This window comes from Balaenoptera borealis, assembly GCF_965194805.1.
Source record: "Balaenoptera borealis genome assembly, chromosome: 10".
NCBI classification, from domain to species: Eukaryota; Metazoa; Chordata; class Mammalia; order Artiodactyla; family Balaenopteridae; genus Balaenoptera; species Balaenoptera borealis.
The window spans coordinates 54,327,527-54,348,386 of NC_138874.1; the positions used below are offsets into that span (position 1 = coordinate 54,327,527).

Below are 20,860 nucleotides of genomic sequence, written 5' to 3' on the forward strand. Positions count from 1 at the left end.
AAGGTTTCCCAGACTGACCCAGATACCTGTGTGGTTTGTTTACGAAAGAAGCTGCTAAATAAAAGAAACAAATAAAAAACCTACCAATTAAAAAACTATTTAAATTGGGGGGCAAATTTTCATTAGTAGTATACTTTAATTAGGAATACAGATAAACAAAGGCCTGAGTTCTGATCCGATATACTGATATGTTTATTATTCTAATAATGTCAATCACTAATCCTATTTGCAGTACAGACTTCTACATTCCATTATTAAACTATTTAAATTCCAATATTAAACTATTTAAATTCAGGTTCCTTTCCAAATTTTTCAAACAAAAATTAGATCAAACATGAAAGTAAATCACTGGGCTCATTTCGAAGTTTAGAATTCAAGTAACCTTTTGATCCCTTCGCAGAAATTAAAACTGTAGGTACTTACTAACATCTAAGAAAAGATATACTCTAAAAGCATTTTTAATAAGCAGATATCTAAGTGGACTAATAATGTATTAAAAAGAATTCTATTTGGGGAGTTCCCTGGTGGCCTAGTAATTAGGATTCCAGGCTTCCACTGCTGTGGTCCGGGGTCAATCCCTGGTCGGGGAACTGAGATGTCGCAAGCCATGTGGCGCGGCCAGGGGAAAAAAAAAAAAAATAGAATTCTACTAGATATATATATATATATATATATATATATATATATACATATATACACATACAGCTATATGTATAATATAATGTTCTTCCAAAATACATGAATAATACAACTAAATATATTCACCCCTCTCTAAAAAAATTCTATCAAAGACATCCTCTTGCTGGAAGAGAAGACTAATGATAAGCCCAGTTTAATTTTATTCAGATGTGTTTGTAATAATTTAAGGGTAATCAAACTTAGAACAGTGGCCACCTAGCAGGAACAGGAAGGCTGACGATGAGAGAGAGTACAGAGGAGGTTTCAACTGTACTGATGATGTTTATTTCTGAAGTTCTGTGCAGCTCCACATATGTTTATTATATTATTCTCTAAAACTCTTTGATTGTTACAAATATTTAAAGAGAAATCATTAGTAGAAGTGAAATAAAGTTATTTCAAAAAAAGGAAATCCAGGGACTTCCGTGGCGGTCCAGTGGTTAAGACTGCGCTTCCAGTGCAGGGGAGCACAGGTTCGATCCCTGGGCGGGGGGGGGGGAGGAACTAGGATCCCACATGCCATGGGGCCAATAAATAAATAAAATTTTTTTTAAAAAAAGGAAATCCAGGAAACAAGGAGCAGGGGAGGGGGGAGGGGGGCTGGGGAGGATACAAGAAAAGCACAATGAACAGAAAACATAAATCTATGATTGAAAAAAAAAATCTAAAACATATAAATCCTTCTATTAAAAGCCAAAGACTCTCAAATTCTGTTAAAAGGCAATGTCTAACCAAATGCTTTGCACAAAAATCTCACCTAAAACAAAATAACACAGAAAGACAAACAGAGGAAGACTGGATGTTGAATGTTTTCGAATGGCATTTAAATATCCATTGAGATAATGACGTTATTTTTCTCCTTCAACCTATAGTCTGTACTATTTTTACTTTGGGAAATTGAAATTTTCTTTATGGCATAACACTGAACCAATTTTTGCATGTGTTACAAGCATATTTGGAAAGAATATGTATTCTCCGCAGGGTGCAAAGTCCTCTTGTCTATGTTATATCAAACTTGTGTGTTATTTAGATCCTTTTCTGTATCTTTATTTTGTCAACATAGGATTACAAGGAACTAACAGTTGGTAAAATATAAGCATATGCTTGTGTATATATACATAAGCTCTGAAGGAAAATGGAAGAAAACTGTAGATGCTTGATTCTAATGAGGGGACAAGGAGGAAGACGTTTGCTTTTGTACTTTTTGAATTATGAACTTGTGAAAATATTATACATTCAAAAAATAAAAATAAATAAAATGTAAAAATAACAAAATTTAAAGGATTTTTAAAGAATCCTATTATGATTCATCTACCTGTTTTTATATCACATTGACTGTAAAAAGTTAAATGGAGTTCAAAGATTTTTAATATATTACAGGAAAAAATTCTTTACACTTGGTGCAAATCGGGGAAGAAGAAATTCTAATTATACCCCTTCCTTTTCATTTGGCCACAATAATTTTGATTCAAAATAAAAAGTAGTTTTTGATGCCTTGGAAATAACGCCATACACGTTTTAAAAGAAGCTAAAGTAAAAGTTTTATTCAGTAGCATATCTTTATCATCTTTGACTGTGAAAAATCATGTTTTTAAATTTAAGCAAAACTGAAAAACTATCTTATGCACGTAAAAAGGGAGGCACCTAGAATAAAATGCCCAACAATATTTTTAAAATAAATTAATAAGCCACTAATACTTTTCTTTTGGCTTGTATATTTTAAAGATACAGGAAACTCCATACACTACACCAATAGTTCATTGTTGCACTACAGGAATTCTGTTTCAAATTTTGCATGCCTTGTAGGGTACACTGTAACCCGTGGCATGCAGCCCTGTAGAGCGTGAAATCTAATGTGAATATGTAAACTAACGATTACAAATCAGGAAACAAAACAACATACATCAGCATGGGGAGAAGTTTAAAAGAATAAAACAATACTGCTCAGACATTCATATGCTGGGTCACTGTCAAACACCACGAGATATTGGGTAATATAATTCATCTCCTTTTCACCCTCAATTTAGACTACAAAAGAAAATCATTTCCTTCCTTTCCAGTTTTATATAATCTCTCAATAAGTTCAAAGGTCTGATTCTTTCTATACATGAGCAGTACTCTGTGAAGATATAGAATTCATTTCTGGACACTAAGATATTAGCAAAATTTTTCTTTCAATTTAAAGAATAGACTTACTTTGTATTAAAAATATTGACAGGAAAATGAGACAATAAATATAAAATCACATTTTAAAAACTCAATTGTTAAAATAATTGATTCTTATTCACTCTGTTAAATATCTTTCTCAAAAATGATGCATAGATCATGCAGAGCACACATCATTCCCATTACTGAAGCATGAAACTGTAAAGCAATGGAGTGGTATGAGTTAGTTGCCTTGACCTAACTTCTTTCTTGGTCTCTATCCACATTAAATTTTTTCTTTTAAATCTTTTTCCCTCTAATTGAAAATTTAATATATGTTCAACATGTATTACAAATTAGCTTAGAGGAAAAAAAATACCTATAATCTCACCATTGAAAATTAACCACTTAATGTTCATATTTCTCCTTCTAGCCTTTTGTCTAAACATGTTTACTTAGATAAAATGCAATATGATTAAACCATTTGCAATATTTTTTCATTTAACTAATATATTATGAACATTCTTCCTAGTCAATTAATATTCTTTTACAATTTTTTATGATTGCAAAATAGTCTATAATATGGACTTATTTATTTAAGTAATACTTATTATTTAACTTAGCCAATTCCCTATTATTAAACATTTTGGTTGGCTCTTTTTTTTTTTTTTAACCAATATAAATAATGCTTTGATTCTTGTATATACATATTTGAGCATATTTCTGATTACTTCCTTGAAACAACCTCCTAGAACTAGAATTGCAAGGCCAAAGAATATGTATCTTTTCAAGACTTTTGATGCATATTACCAAAATGCCCTCCAAAAAGGCTACAAAAAATCCTTACTCCCACCAATGATATATTAGAGTGTCCATGTTAATTATAATAGCTGATTTTTATGTTTACAAGGAACAACTAAGGGCTCGATATTTTTTTAACAATGCAAGTTTATCCATATATACTAATTGCATTGGATTCTGCTTGCCCTAAGATATCTACAACACATGCTTAAGTGTTTAAAGGAATAAACCTTATCTCTATCACTAGTTGGATTTTTTTTTTTAAATCAAGCTGAGCTATTATGTGTGTCTGTTAAGGATGTGATTTGTTAATCTCAATAAACAAATATGTAGTACTTACTTCAATGATTCAAAGATTTTAGAGTACATTAGTACCCTAAAATGATAAACATATATAACCACTATTGCAAATGAAACGATTAAAATGGATAAGAGATACATCCCTCGTAAAATCTGCCCCCAAACTTGAACTCCTTTTTGTGTCCTCTTTCCACTATAATTCACAACTAGAAACGAAGACAGCAGATGGATAACATTTTCATTTTTCTCTTTAGCATCCATTAACTCACCCAAGTGTTTGTAATGGTGATTGTGAGCTTGTAATAAAACCTTCACTCGATCCAAAGGAGCAACTGTTGTTTTGGCACAGCATCCAGCAATACCTAAAAAATTTGAAAAGATCAGGAAGAAATTCCATACCATTTCTTTCCAGATGGAAATCATTATTTAGAGGCTAGCACACCCTCTAATCTCTAATTTGATCTCCATGGGTAGAACTGCCCAGTAGCAGGGATATGTAGATGATGGGCACCCATTCTCTACAATTTAATTATTGAGCACGTCAGACTTAATAAGTTTGAAGAGTGTAAATCTGCCCCCTAATTCCTGATGAACACTGGAATCTTGCTAAATGTGGTTATGGAGACAGACACTTGGAGGGATTTACCCACCTATAAGCCTCTGTTTGAAATAACATCTTCTTCTTCTGGATGACTTCTCACTGAAATAATCAAATTTCACCCGTAAAATTCAGTCATTCATTTATCCACTCAGCAATTATGTATTTGGTCCCTACCACATGCCACTGTGCAGACATGTGGATGACAGTAAAGTGCATACATGGGCTTTAGCATAAATCAGAACCCAGGTGAGCCCTAATAGCTTGGTATGCTTTTAAGGTGACAATATATAAAGATTTTTTGCTACAGACTGTCTGTGTCCCCCCAAAGTTCATATGTTGAAAACTAATTCCTAGTGATGATATTTAGAGGTGGGAGGTGGTATTAGAGGAGGTGATTAGGACCCTCATGAACGGAATTAATGCCCTTATAAAAGAGGCCCCAGAGGGACTTCCCTGGAGGTCCAGTGGTTAAGGCTCTGTGCTTCCACTGCAGGGGGGCACGGGTTCGATCCCTGGTTGGGGAACTAGGATTCCGCAGGACGTGCGGTGCGGCCAAAAAAAAAAAAAGAGGCCCCAGAGAGATCCCTGGCCCCTTCCACCATGTAGAAACACCAGCTATGAGGAAGCAGGTCCTCCCCAGATATTTGCTGGCACCATGACCTTGGACTTCCCAGTTTCCAGAACTATGAGAAAGAAGTTTGTTGTTTATAAGTCACCCAGATTACAGTATTTTTGTTATAGTAGCCTGAACCATCTAAGACACTTTTGTAAAGTACCTTACATGTAGTAAGCACTCAACCAAATGAGTTGTTACTATTATAAAAAGGTGGACAAAAAAGTCCTTGGTGTCTTTTTTATGGTTATGTTAAGCTCTTCATCATTGCATGTTTGTTAAGGAAGGTACAAGAGGACTGGGATATTGTGAGTCTCTTTACTACTGCATCCCCAGAGACCAGTTCAGGGCCTGGCACCTAACAGGTACTCAATACCTGTTTATTGAATGAATGAAGAGTCTTACTTTACAAACTTTTAAAAATATAACACAAAATCACTCAAAATCCACACACATTTACTTAATAGCTCAGCATGTAACTGATGCTAAAATGCGTATTCTGAAATACCCAAAAATAAAATGCCTATTTATACTCAAATATTAAATCCACATATAAGTTTCTATATCAAGCTTCTCTTATCTGAACTAATGGAAATAACAGTCATGGCCACTCAAAACTGAGGATAAGCTAAAAATAATTTTCACTCGGGTACATTTGGTTTCAGAATAGTTTTTTATATTATTATCTTCCCATTCATTATGAAATAACCATATAAAAATTATTTAGAATCTGTTGAATAAGTAGGTTCCTTTAATAATATCTTTACTTGCTTATCACATCACTTTATAGCTCAATTAATCATCACAAAAGTCCACTGAGTAAGGTCAAGTAGCCTTTATCTTCATTTTGAACAGCTGAACTTAAGATATTTGCCAAAGAGGACTTCTCTGGTGGCACAGTGGTTAAGAATCCGCCTGCCAATGCAGGAGACACGGGTTCAAGCCCTGGTCCGGGAAGATCCTGCATGCTGCGGAGCAACGAAGCCCATGCGCCACAACTACTGAGCCTGCGCTCTAGAGCCCACAAGCCACAACTACTGAACCCGTATGCCGCAACTACTGAAGCCCATACGCCTAGAGCCAGTGCTCCGCAACAAGAGAAGCCACGGCAATGAGAAGACTGTGCACCACAACGAAGAGTAGCCCCCGCTCACCACAACTAGAGAAAGCCCGCATGCAGCAATGAAGACCCATTGCAGCCAAAAATAAATTAATTAATTAATTTATTTAAAAAAAAAAAAGATATTTGCCAAAGACCATTGCTAATTACCAATAAAAAACACGTATGGTTTCCTTTGTACTAGGTACTAGGCTAAGAGATTCAACTGCAGGCACTGTGCCAAGGCTTTTACAGGTACTTTCTCGTTTAATCATTACAATTACATTCTCAGGTAGGTACTCTTATTTTCCCATTTAAAGGATGGGGAAACTGAGGCAAAGGGAGGTTAAGTAACTTGCCCAATGGTATTTTCTCATATCACTTGGACTAGGAGCGCCTATAACGGTTATAAAAATCTGTGTGCAACTTTTTATACTCATTTTATCCAAACAACAAAAAACTAGAAAACCAAGCGAATTTTCACAATAGATGAAACTGGTAAATCCATACAATGCAATACTACTACTCAGTAACAAAAAGGAGCACGTTACTGATACATACACATGGATGCAACTTAAATGCATTTTGCTAAGTGAAGGAAGCCAGACTCAGAAAACTACATGTTGTATGATTACATTTATATAACATTCTGGGAAAGGCAAGACTACAGAGACAGAAAACAGATCAGTGGCTGCCAGGGGTTGGAGATGAGAGGAAAGGCATGAGTACAAAGGAAAGTGGAAATAATTGGGGGTTATGGAACTATTCTATATCTTGACTGTGGTGGTCATTACAAAACACATTTGTCAAAACTCATTCAACTGTACACACGAAAAAGGGTGAACTTTACTGTATATAAATTATACTTTAATTAACCTGATGTTTAAAAAAACTATAAAAACAAACAAAAATATTGTGCAAGGTTCTAAAAAGTACACAGCTTAATCAAGATTCCATTGCAGAGTTTCCTATACTTGCTGTCTCCAATTTCTTTCTTCCTCTTAATAGATTTTGTGTAGTAAAGTGTAAGATACATAGAGAAAAGTGCACAAATCACAAGTATGCCACTTAATGAATTACAGTAAGGTGAATACACCCACATAAAGACCACTCAGCTGGTAAATTCATTACCAGCCTCTCAGAAGTCCCTCTCCTCAAATCACTATTTGCTCCTTCTCAGAGACAACCAATCAGCCTTCTGAGTTCTAACAACATGGATTTAGTTTTGGCTGTTTTTGAACTTTATACAAATAAAATCACACAGTATACACTATATCTGGCTTCTTCTGTTCATCATTATGCTTGTGAGATTCATACACATTGTTGGTGTCGCGGGAATTTACTCATTTTCAGTGCTGCACAGTATTTCACTGTATGATTATACCATATTTTGTTGGACATTCTTTTTTTTAAAAAAAATTATTAATTTATTTATTTTTGGCTGCATTGGGTCTTAGTTGCAGCACATAGGCTCTTCGCTGCAGTGTGCAGGCTTCTCTCTAGTTGTGGCCAGAGCACGTGGGCTCTGTAGTTGCATCACGCGGGCTCTCTAGTTGTGGCGCACGGGCTCAGTAGTTGTGGAGCACGGGCTTAGTTACCCCACAGGTGGGATCCTAGTTCCCCGACCAGGGACTGAACCTGTGTCCCCTGCACTGGAAGGTGGATTCTTAACCACTGGATCACCAGAGAAGTCCCTTGTTATACATTCTAACATTGATGGACATTTGGGTTGATTCTGCTTTGGGGATATTATGAATATCACAGATAAGAGCAGAAATAGATGGGAACATATGTATATGTATAACTGATTCACTTTGTTATAAAGCAGAAACTAACACACCATTGTAAAGCAATTATACTCCAATAAAGATGTTAAAAAAAAAAAAAGAGCAGAAATAGATATGTTGGGTATATACCTAGGAGTGGAACTGCTGGATCATACAACTGCTAGATCAAGTGCAGGTATACAAATGTTCAGCTTCATAACTACCCAGCCAGTTCTCCAAAGAGGTTGTACCAATTTGCATTACCTGGTTGCTAACCTTGCCTACACATTACCAAGACTCTACTCCAATGTCTAGTCAACATCACAAAATGTAACGTGTCCAAAACTGAATTCCTGATCTCCCCCAACAACCATCATGAACGTTGTCCCAACTACAGGCTTCCCATTTCAGTCAATGACAACTTCATCCTTTCAGCTGCTCAAACCAAAATAAGTCCCCCTTGACTTCTCTTCTTTACCCATATCTAATCTGTCAGAAAATCATTTATTTTATCTATATCCAGATTATCACAATTTTTCACCACCTCCCCTGCTACTAACCTGATCCAAGCTACCATCATCTATCATCTGAATTACTGCAATAACCACCAAACTGGTCTCCCTGCTTCCATATTTACATCCCTGCAGTTATTCTCCACAGAACAGCCCAAGTAATCCTTTGGAAACATGTCATATCATGTCACTTCTCTACTAAAGACCTGCAATGGCTCCCTACTTCACTCCAAGTAAAAGTTAGAATCTTTACAGTGGTTTACAAGACCCTTCATTTCCTGCCCCCTTTAACTTTCCAATCTCCTTCCCCCATCAGCACCACCTGGCTCCAGCCACATAGGTCTCACAGCTGTTCTTTGAACCGATAAGGTCCTCCCTGACTTTGAAGACTTTGCTTTAGCTTTTCTCCCCACCTGGAAGGCTCCTTCTTAGACATCAACTTGCTAAACTCCCTCACTTTTTTAAGTTTGCTCAAGTGTGATCCTCCCAATGAGACTTATCACAAATTATCCTATTTAATACTGTACCCACGTAGCCTCTCCATTTCCTTGCCCCATTCTCCTTTTTCCTTCTTCCCATTCCATTCGTCATGTTCTAATATACTATATAACTTATTTTTTCATTTTGCTTATTGCCTTTCTCACAACAAGTCCCCAACCAATGTAAACTCTAGGATCTTTGTTTTATTCCCTAATGTACACTGAGCATGTAGCAGACACTCAAATATTCCTTGTATAAATAAATGAATGTCCCTTTTATCAGCAGAACAAAATAATTCTTAATACTATTGCAGCGTACAGATATCTTTCTACAAGTCCTCATAATGTGGAATTTTAAAAATTCCCAGCCTTTACAAATAATTAAGTGATGACAACCCAGACAGTCAACTAAGAGAGGGTAGAGACTGAAACACCTCTATATGGGAAAGCAGAAATTTCTGAGAGACAATATGAAACTTCTGGCCCGACAGTCACCCCAATAGTAGGGCTGCACCAGCTACCTGTCAAGTACCTGTGGCACAGTTTTCTAGAATCACCGGAACCAGTTTTGGTTGTAGACAGTTTTGCACAATTTCCCCGTCATCCTTAAAAAGCTGACCTCCAATGTTTATTTTCTTTTAAGCAAACAGCAAAATCCAATTCTACTCTCGGTCGTGCACAGTCTTTTTAAAAGAAAGGAGTGCCCAGCATGTTGCACTGAAACCCTGACGTCCTTTAAGGGACTCCCCTCTTTTTCCTGCTCTCCAACCCTGAAGAACTGGTGCCTGGTTCAGCCTTTCCAAGGCTCCAGCCGCTCCTCGACAGCGTGAGGCCCTTCCTCCCCAGGATCCTGCTGTCATTAGTCAAGGGATTCTTAGAGGTTACAGCGGGTCCGGGCAAACACCTGGCAGGGCGTTGGAGCAGCCAGAGTCCAAGAATGTCATCGCGGCCGCATACACCCGACCTGCCCCGGATCCCGCCCCGGGCCACTCCGTGCGCGGCCAGGTGCTCCCGGCGGAAACCCACCTCCGGCCAGGAAGGAGCGCAGCCAGTAGAAATCTCTGCGGGCAGCTGGCCCTCCGGCTCCTGCCGCCTGCGGCATCGCGGGAGGTGGCTCGGCCGCTGCCAGGGCCGCCGCCGCCGCCATCAGGACCAGGGCCGCGTTGGGAGCTTCGGTCGCCAATTTACAACCCAAGGGCCCTCGCCATGGCCAGAGCAGGCGGTGACAGGGCACCGACCGCCGCACGGCGGGACGGAACACCACGGGCGGCGCGGCGCTGGCTGATGGCGTAGGCCAGGGGCGGGGCCTGGGTCAAGGCCCGAAGCGGGAGTCGCCGGGGCTGGACGCCTCCCCCATCTCCCCAGCCTCGCCCCACATCTCTACTTCTGGCCTCGCTGTGCAGGCGTCTTCTGTTACAGGCGGAAGAAGGGAAGCATGGCCAGCGAGAAGGTCCTTCCAAAACCCACCACCTCAGAAATCTCTCCCCCATCCATCAACCCATATTGATCATCGATCGACATGTAACCGTCCATCGGGCTGCCTTCTGACCTCCCCAAAATGAACCCTTTCCAGAACCAACCTTTGGTTCCTCACTCTTTCCAGGAACTTCTGAAATTACACTGTCTCCCACCTGATCAGCTCTGCCTTCTCAGATCTTCTCGCTGAACCTCACATTCTGCCTCCCTAAACACCCCCCCCCCAACTAAGCTTCTATTCCACTCCCAACCCCTCTGCCAAAGAAATAATTGCTAAAGCAAGTTCTTCTTTCTTTGGGGCCCTATGAATTACACAAATACTTCTGCCTTGCCAGGACTTTCTGAATCTGTGCTTTGTGCTTAGCTCTCAAATTCCACCGCTTTACTCCCCACCAACTCCTAAACTCTCAGGAACCTCCCAGTTTCTTCTCCCTGACCCCGCTGTATTACAAGACTATTTTTTTCAAACCACCCCTTACCCAGCACTATTCTCTTACTGTGCGTCCCTCATCACCTCCAGCTTGAGCAAAATTCATTCCTATTCTTTGTGACCAAAGTTGTTCTGAACTTTTATCTTCTTTTTCAGAAATTACCTATTATAATTTTCGTTAATACTTACTCCAATCTTCCCTATTATTGACACTGGTCCCCACTTTCTCCTTCTATGGATATGCCTCTGCAAGGTGTTTCTAGCCGACATTTATCATTAATGATGAGTCCAGATTTCAAATTTATTTTTTCCCATGTTCCCAATATTCAATTTCTACCAGAAAATACAGACCTATATAATAATATCATTATTAATAATTTGCATGTCTAATGTGAAGAATTGAAAGCTCCCAAAAGTGGGGATGGTTGCACAACATTGTGAATGTAATTAATACTACTGAATTGTACACTTAAAAATGGTTAAAAGAAAAAAAAAATGGTTAAAAGAGTAATTTTATTTTTTATTATTATTTTTTTTTGGCCGTGCGGCTTGCGGAGTGACCGGGGATTGAACCCGTGCCCCCTGTAGTGGAAGTGCAGAGTCGTAACCACTGGACTGCCAGGTAATCCCTGAAGTATGTTTTATTACAATAAAAAAGTACAAGAACAACCTCCCTAAGGTTTTTTGTTTGTTTGTTTGTTTATTTATTTTTGGCTGAGTTGGGTCTTTTTTGCTGTGCATGGGCTTTCTCTAGTTGTGGCGAGCAGAGGCTACTCTTTGCTGTGGTGCACAGGCTTCTTGTTGCAGAGCTCAGGCTCTAGGCGCGCGGGCTTCAGTAGTTGTGGCTCACAGGCTCTAGAGCGCAGGCTCATAATTGTGGCACACGGGCTTAGTTGCTCCGCGGCATGTGGGATCTTTCCAGACCAGGGCTCGAACCTGTGTCCCCTGCATTGGCAGGCGGATTCTTAACCACTGCGCCACCAGGGAAGTCCCCAGGTTTTTTTTATGTAACAAAAAAAAGAGAAAGGTCTATGCTTTCATATTACGTAACTAGCAAAGCTGTCCCAGCTCCTAGTGCTAATGTGTATTTTTCCCCTGTCCTGTAAGCTGTACTGGTATCTCTTCTAATCCATTTCTGTTTCAAATGAGATGCACCTTACAGATTTAATTTATCACGTAATGGCCCTCAACTCCAAAACTCAATCCAGACCTAGGATGGAAAGTTTATATACATGATAACCGACAAGTCTAGTGACTTAAACATCCAATTATTTCTTCTCTACTCAGCTGGTTACAGCTAAACTACTCAACCTACAGATGTTATTACACTCACTCTCAGAGATCTTACCCAACCTCTGACTTTTAAATACCATTTATATGTAGTCATTGGGATGACTTCTAATCTCCAGCCCTTCCCACCCACTCTCCAAATCTATTGATCCATATTTCCCACATCTCCACCTGTATATCTAACTGGCATCTATTTATCATATCCAAAACAAAATTCCTCATCTTCTTTCCCAAACATACTACTCCTGCAACCTTTCCTCATTTCATTAAATCACAACTCCAACCTCAGTCCATAAACCTTGAGTAATTTCCTAATTAATCTCCCTGCTTTCTCTTGCTTCCTACTTTCGTTCCTAATATGGCAGCCAAAGCAATTCTTTAAAACCTAAAACAAATCTTGTCACACCTTATCCCCAAACCCTTCAATGGCTTCCCATATCACTTGGGGGAATTCTTAAAATGGTCTACTGGTTTCCTGTTATATCTCTGGCCTCAACTCCTAGAACTTCCTTCAGTCACACTGGCTTCTTTGTTCCTCATAAATACCTGGCATGATTCCCTCAGGGCCTCTGCACCTGCTGTTCTTTCCACCTGTACTACTTTTCCCCTAGATATTCCATGTAACTTCTTCTTTCTATACCCTTCTTCAGGTTTTCCACAAATGTAAGCTTCTCAAGGAGGCCTTTTCTGGCTGTAATATTTAAAATTACTACCCACTCCACCCTCACCCCTACCGAAACTCACTATCTCTTTTCTCTCCTTTAATTTTTTCCACAGCATTTACCAGTGCTTATAACATATATAAAATGTTTTTATTATTAGTTTCCCCCCACTAGAATGTAAGCTCCATGAAGGTAGGAATTATCTGTTTTGTTCATTTGATATGTCACTTGACTCTGAATAGATGATATACAATGGTGGCTCTACTTAAAGACCAAGCCTTTCTATGTCTGTCTTTCACTGCTAGAATAGATAGCAACTAGTGGCCAGAGGCTAAAGAAATGGAGAAAAATGAATCCCTTCCCTCAGTGAATGTACTATTTCATGGAATGAATGTGAACCTAATAGTAAAATAAATAACATACACGAATAAAAAGTAGGGATGCAGAAGAAAGACCATGTTTGTCAGAGATCATGAGGGAAGGAGGTAATTGAACAGGCTTTTGACACAGCCAAGCATGGGCCAGGGCAAACACACATACATGTATACACATGCATGCACAGGTGCACATACACACAAACACACACACACACACACACACACACACACACACAAATAAGGAAACTCAGCTTGGTCAAAGAACAAAGAATTGTCCAGTTTGCCTGTCTTAAGATTCTTGACCCCCTCTCCTTGACTCCCCAACACTTGTATGGCAGACCACTGACCAATAACATTAGAGAAATAGGTCAAGGTTATATCATGAACAGTTTCAATCTTGGGCTAAAGAGTTTAGACTTAATTTAGTGGCTAATAAGAAACTGGTGACAGCTATGTTTTGGAAGAATTAATCAGGGAGAGATGAATACAATAATTGGGAAGACAGTCACTGACAGATCTGACAGTAAAGAAGCCAGTTAGGAAGCTTTTGCAATAATCCAGGCAAGAGAGTTGGTGAGAGCATGAAAACATAATCAGAAAGAAAATGGATGGAGGAGATAGCACCTTCTGGGCTTGCTAAGGAATTAAATATGGAAGGCAAGGAATAGGATAAGTCAAAACTGATGCAAAGTTTTTTGCTAAGGTGGTTAAAAGACTTGATGGACCATTAACAGAAGAGGGAAAACAGAAAGAGGGACTGGTTTGGGACTTCCCTGGTGGTGCAGTGGTTGAGAATCTGCCTGCAAATGAAGGGAACACGGGTTCGAGCCCTGGTCCAGGAAGATCCCACATGCCACGGAGCAACTAAGCCCGTGAGCCACAACTACTGAAGCCTGTGCGCCTAGAGCCTGAGCTCTGCAACAAGAGAAGCCACCGCAATGAGGAGCATGCGCACCGCAACAAAGAGTAGCCCCCGCTCGCCGCAACCAGAGAAAGCCCACGCGCAGCAACGAAGACCCAATGCAGGCATAAATAAATAAATAAATTTTTTTTTAAAGTCTTCATTGAATTTGTTACAATACTTCTTCTGTTTTTTGTTGTTCTTTTTTTTATATAAATTTATTTATTTATTTTGGCTGCGTTGGGTCTTTGTTTCTGCGCGCAGGCTTTCTCTGTTTACGGCGAGCGGGGGCTACTCTTCGTGGCGGTGCGCAGGCTTCCCTTATTGCAGAGCACGGGCTCTAGGCACGCGGGCTTCAGTAGTTGCGGCTCACAGGCCCTAGAGCGCAGGCTCAGTAGTTGTGGCGCACGGGCTCGGTTGCTCCGCGGCATGTAGGATCTTGCCGGACGAGGGCTCGGACCCGTGTCCCCTGCATTGACAGGCGGATTCTTAACCACTGCGCCACCAGGGAAGCCCCTGCTTCTGTTTTATGTTTTGGTTTTTTGACCATGAGGCATGTGGGATCTTACCTCTCTGACCAGGGATTGAACCCGCACCCCCTGCAGTGGAAGGCGAAGTCTTAACCACGGGACCACCAGGGATGTCCCAGGCAGTTTTTTTTAAAATATGGGCAATACATGAATACCATAAAGACTGGATATAGCAATAACTACCTAAAAAGCCTTCTTTGGGGACTTGCCTGGCAATCCAGTGGTTAAGACTCCACACTCCTAATGCAGAGGGCACAGGTTCTTTCCCTGGTAGGGGAACTAAGATCCCACATGCCGTAGGGCGCGGCTTAAATAAATAAATAAATAAGTAAATGTAAAAAGCCTTCTTTGAAAGTTTCACCCAACCCCACACATACCCCGACATTTCATGAAACAGGAGTAAATCAATGTGCCTTTTATTATTATTGTTGTTGTTGTTGTTGTTGTTGTTCGCGATAGAAAAGTTTTTTTTTTTTTAATTTTTATTTATTTATGGCTGCGTTGGGTCTTCCTTTCTGTGCGAGGGCTTTCTCTAGTTGTGGCGAGCGGGGGCCACCCTTCATCGCGGTGCGCGGGCCTCTCACTATCGCGACCTCTCTTGTTGCGGAGCACAGGCTCCAGATGCACAGGCTCAGTAGTTGTGGCTCACGGGCTCAGTTGCTCCGCAGCATGTGGGATCTTCCCGGACCAGGGCTCAAACCCGCGTCCCCTGCATTGGCAGGCAGATTCTCAACCACTGCGCCACCAGGGAAGCCCAGAAAAGTCTTTTATTATATTAGTCAGGCCCCACCTGGCCTGGCCTAGACCTGGGCGCAGGAGTAGCTGAGAAGAGCCCTTCCCCCTCCCTACTATTCCAGCTTCTCTTTGTCCTGCTTCTGCTCCTCCTCCAGCACCAGGGTTCGTTCTCGCTCTTTCACCCGCTGGACACCCCAGTAGGTGACAAACAGGATGGCCAGTGTGGTCTGGGGGAACCCTGTGAGTAGCAGGCACTGGGCGACCAGCTCTGTGAACTCAAGGCTGCTCAGGCTTACAAGGTTGTACATGATGATGGCCCAGAAGTTCATGGCCCCAAAGATGGCTGAGACCCTGCGGGACATCTGCTCCCACAGAGAGGCCTCAATTTGCGCTAGGGACCCCCACTCTGCCAGTTTCTGTACCCAGAGCTCAAAGTTGAGGCCAAAGCAGTTAAGACATGACCACAGGTAGGCATTATCACAAGGCCCAAGCCACAGAGGGGTGATGGCAAATGTGGCCACATTGGCCCCCAACGCTGCAATTACCGCAGAGTGCTCCCCACCAGTGTGGTCATACATGTACCTGCAAAGCCAGTTGTTGATGCCACTGTCAAAGTGCGATTCCACGAAGACATAGAGCTGTGATGCACTTGGGAGGCTGGGGAGGGTCCAAGTGGTTGCAACGGTGTTGACGATGCTGAAGAAGATGGCCGCCTTCACCCACTCATATACCAGGTTTGAGTAGGCTAGGCCAGCCGGAGACAGGGGGTCATCCCTGCCGGGGGGGCATTACACCTCCCCCCAACCCCCACTCCGACCTGGGCCTCCCCAAATCAAGGGGAGGCTCCATTTTAATAAACATTGTCATGGACCTTAGCTATCTTTATTTTATTTTATTTATTTATTTATTTATTTATTTATTTATTTATTTATTTATTTTTGGCCACACTGTGTGGCTTGCAGGATCTTAGTTTCCCGACCAGGGATCTAGCCCGTGCCCCCTGTCATGGAAGCCCAGAGTCCTAACCACTGGACCACCAGGGAATTTCCTTAGCTATCTTTAAGTTAGGCTAGGTAGTCTCTTTTAGACCACAGATCATTAACGTTTATTTACTTATATTTACCAGGAATAAGCATCATATATCACAGATGCCTTATAATTTAAATAATTTTGGAGTCATATATAATTTATCCAATATGTAACACATGATCTTTGCTCCTTTAGTAGCATTTGTACACTCTTTTATATGGTTTGATTTTTTTTTTTTTTTTTTTTTTGGCGGAGCTTCACAGCTTGTGGGATCTCAGTTCCCCAACCAGGGATTGAACCTGGGCCACGGCAGTGAAAGCCTGGAATCCTAACCAGTAGGCCACCAGGGAACTCCCTGATTTTTTTTAAAAGCATACTTTGGTTATGTTTTGACCTTAGGTAATTAAATCTTAAGAAATTGCATAAGATAAAGATGATTCTTATTATTTTTGACTCTAGAAATAATATTAGATATGCTTAAGTTGTGCCCTCAGCTTTCCATGGCTAGTGTACAGTTGAAAAAGTTTGTGAACATGAGGTAAAGTTTAATCAGGAAAGCAGGGATTTTAGGAAACAGCTTCAGGTTTCTTTTTTATTACGGCATTAGTAATCTGGTATTCAAAAAATGAAAAGTGACATTTTTTAATCAAATCTTTTTCTACAGTCCTCCAAAGCTGTACATTAAGTTCTAACAGAGTATAGTGAAAAAGAACAGAAACATTGAATGTCTGTTTCTCTACTTAGTAGGTAAGTGATATTTTTTTCTAAATTTTATTTATTTTTTGGCTGCCTTGGATCTGCGTTGCTGTGCATGGGCTTTCTCTAGTTGCAGTGAGCGGGGGCTACTCTTCATTGTGGTGCACCGGCTTCTCATTGAGGTGGCTTCTCTTGTTGCGGAGCACGGGCTCTAGGTGCGTGGGCTTCAGTAGTTGCAGCACACGGGCTCAGTAGTTGTGGCTTGTGGGCTCTAGAGCGCGAGCTCAGCAGTTATGGCGCAGCATGGGCTTAGTTGCTCCGCAGCATGTGGGATCTTCCCAGACCAGGGCTTGAACCCGTGTCCCCTGCATTGGCAGGCAGATTCTTAAACACTGCTCCACCAGGGAGGTCCTGTAAGTGATCTTAAAGACAATAAATACCTGATATTCAGTTTCTAACCTGTAAAAATATGGGTGATCCCCCAGATATGATATGGATATCAAATAAAATCATTTAGACAAAGGACCTACCACAGTGCACAGCATATAATATGTGCTATATTCCTTTCACTTCCTTAGTATGTGCACCCCTAGACCTGCAGAACAGATCATTATTCTTTCAATCCATACATATTTACTGTCCACCTACTGTGCGCCAGGTGTTATGTTAGATGGTCAAGCTATGAAAATAAGATAAAATTCCTACAAAGACTTTTGTAAGAGAGCAAGCAGTTACAAAAAAGTAAGTATAATTTGTCAGTATCTGTCCAGTATTAGGGGTATGCATAGAGTACTATAAGGAGCAAAGAGGGAAGAGACCAGTTCTCTTGGGGTGGGGTTGTGGGGGGAAATTAAGAAGACCTAGAGAGTTGAGCTGAGCCTTGAAAAATGAGTAAGAGTTTTCTGAATTTTTCAGAAGAGGAACTACATCATCTCAGTGTAGTTACAATTAGATATAGCAATGAACTGGAAATTATTTAGAGAACTGATCTAATTTATTTTTGTTGTGGTTCATCACGTATTTCTTGTACAGGTGCTAGGCATCAAATATACAATAGTAAATAAAAACTTGGTTCCTGCACTTCAGGGAGCTTATATTCTAGTGGGAAAGAGATCTTAATCAAGTAACCACAGAAATTTATGTAAAATTTAAACTGGAATAAGTCCTTTGGGGAACTAAGTTCCCACATGCTGCACAGCGCGGCCAAAAAAAAAAAAAAAAGACCATAAAACAGGGATTGACCTAAACCAGTTTAGAGAAGCCTTCCTTAAGGAAATGATGCTTGAACCCAAAGGTGAAGAATGACTAGGGCTTAACTGAGGAAGGGAAAAAGAAAAAGCATTACAGAAAAAAGAAACAGAGCTTATGGTGGAAGAGTTTGGTGTCTTCAAGGGTCTGATCACAACTTCAAATACATTACCATGCTATGTCCTTCCAGGCTTCAGGCAGGTCACTCACATTGACAAATGTGTAAGACAATAGAGGGAGCTGCTAGACTGAAGAACTGTAAAGTGCTTGCTTTGCCTAAAATGAAACTTTTCTGCAAATGAAATTTACTGGTTTACAAGAGTGGAATTATTGGTTTGTAATTACAGAAGAAAGCCACATGAGGCTGGAGTGAGAAGAACTAGGATGTTTATCATATAAGATGAGATAGAGAAATAGGTCAAGTCTTACAGCCACTGGCAGCCTTGTAGCCCCTGTAGGAGTCTTGACATTATCCTAAAGCAATATGAAGCCAGTATTAAGCTGTGGCTTACATGGTGAGGTGTGTATTTCAAAATGATCATTCTGCTCATGGCTTGGACAATGGAATAAGGACAAAAGTGGACGTGAGCACACTATTGCAAGATATGGCAATTGGTCTAGAGTACAGGCCATGGGAGTGGAGGGAAGAAGGTGGATTTGAGACACACTGAAGTGATGAAATGGACAGAACTTGGTGATGGATTCAATTAGGGGGTGAGGAAAGGGAGATAAAGATAATTCCTAGGTTCCTGGTTTACATGACTGGATGGGGAATTCCCTGGCAGTCCAGTGGTTAGGACTCCGTGCTTCCACTGCAGGGGGCATGGGTTCGATCCCTGGTCAGGGAACTAAGATCCCACAAGCCACGTGGCGCGGCCAAAAAGAAACCCACAAAAAACACGACTGGATGGACTCACTGAGGCAGGAATCACTGGAAGAGGATCAGTTTGTTGTTGCTTTAGGGCAAAGCGGAAGGACAGGGGAGAGGATGAGTTGCTTGGTTGGGACACACTGAGTATGCGGAGGCCTCAGAGACATCCAAGAGGAAATATTAAAGAGTAGAATATATAAGGAGCAGCCCGGGCTGAAGATTTAATATTAGTAAGTCAAGCCTAAAGAGAGAGAGTGAGAACCTAGAACTCAGCCTTGAGTAACTGCAACACCTAATGGCCAGTTGGAGAATGATGAGGCGGTAAAGGAGATAGAGGGGTAGCTAGAGATGTGTGTGGGTGAGGGGATGGGGGGGTAGGATAGAAGCCAATGGAAAGGAGTGTTTTAAGAGTAATGTAGTATTGGAAACGTTGAGTTTAAGATGTCTATGAAGGATCTAAGCTGAAATATTCTGGGAATTCCCTGGCTGTCCAGTGGTTAGGACTCCGCACTTCCACTGCAAGGGGCACGGGTTCAACCCCTGGTCGGGGAACTAAAATCCCGCAGGCGCGTCCAAAAAAAAAGAAACGTCTGGAGCAATGGGATTCAGTCTAGAGAGGTAAATTTGGAAGTTTGGGGCATTTACGTTACAACTTAAAGCCATGTTTATTTAGAAAGCATAGTATAATGTGTAAAGACATTACTCAATCAACGGTAGCAATTGTTATTCACACACTTGAGCAATAATAACACTGATGGGGCTTCCCTGGTGGCGCAGTGGTTGAGAATCTGCCTGCCAATGCAGAGGACACGGGTTCGAGCCTTGGTCTGGGAAGATCCCACATGCCGCGGAGCAACTGGGCCCGTGAGCCACAACTACTGAGCCTGCGCGTCTGGAGCTTGTGCTCCGCAACAAGGGAGGCTGCGACAGTGAGGGGCCCGCGCACCGCGATGAAGAGTGGCCCCCGCTCGCCACAGCTAGAGAAAGCCCTCGCACAGAAACGAAGACCCAACACAACCAAAAATAAATAAATAAATAAACAAACTAACAAAATTAAAAAAAAAAAAAAGATTAAGAACCATTAACTTATTAATTCTCCGGATACACAATATATTAAAATAGTTCTACTTAAAAAAAAAAAAATAATAATAATAATAATAACACTGATGGATTTACTTAGTGTTTTTCTCTGAGAAGATAAAAACACTTTGGAGATATTATCCAATTGCTTCTGTCAGTCAGTATTTGACCTGTCAGCGATATTTATTGAGGGTATTATAGTACTAGGTCCTATAAAAAGATAAGACACAAAAGAAATAGAAGATATGAGTCTTACTCTTAAGCTTTCACATAGTTGGGGGAACAAAATGTTGACATATGCATTACTAATGAGCAGAGTCAAAATTACATAATCAGTGAGTACAAATTAATAAAGTTCAACACTATTCTTCATGAATGCTGAGGAGAGGTGATAATTCAGAGGTTATCTGTGTTTCGTGGGGTTGTTTAAGAACAATTTCCTGGAGGAACTGAGTTGTCAGTGGATTTTAAATAATAGAATTCTACAGATGATGAAGGCCTTAGAAACCTTTAAGACAATGATAACTATTTTTGAAATGCC

The 20,860-nt window shown here is 40.7% G+C and overlaps 2 protein-coding genes across 9 annotated transcripts in view; one reads left to right on the forward strand and one right to left on the reverse strand.

Annotated features, from left to right (window-relative positions):
• The window catches only part of LOC309636230 (solute carrier family 25 member 16), an 88,733-nt gene extending 78,459 nt beyond the window's left edge, over nt 1-10,274 (reverse strand). For 3 of the 7 annotated variants that reach the window (XR_014249318.1, XM_082408584.1, XM_082408583.1), the window contains exons 1-2: nt 10,021-10,273; nt 4,194-4,286 (exon numbers count right to left, since the gene is read on the reverse strand). Coding sequence is in view for 6 of the 7 variants with exons in the window: in XM_082408584.1 (XP_082264710.1) it covers nt 4,194-4,286; nt 10,021-10,141 (214 nt within the window). In the remaining variant the exon portion in view is untranslated. Of the gene's footprint in view, nt 1-4,193; nt 4,287-10,020 lie in introns of all 7 variants that reach the window. The other 4 variants (XM_082408585.1, XM_082408587.1, XM_082408586.1 and 1 more) reach the window with 2 other exon arrangements.
• Nucleotides 10,275-10,332: 58 nt separating this feature from the next.
• TET1 (tet methylcytosine dioxygenase 1) overlaps nt 10,333-20,860 on the forward strand; it is a 147,982-nt gene continuing 137,454 nt past the window's right edge. Inside the window, exons 1-2 of one of the 2 annotated variants that reach the window (XM_082408575.1) lie at nt 10,333-11,522; nt 17,089-17,171. The gene's annotated coding sequence lies outside the window, so the exon portion shown is untranslated. Of the gene's footprint in view, nt 17,172-20,860 lie in introns of both variants that reach the window. The other variant, XM_082408571.1, reaches the window with a different exon arrangement.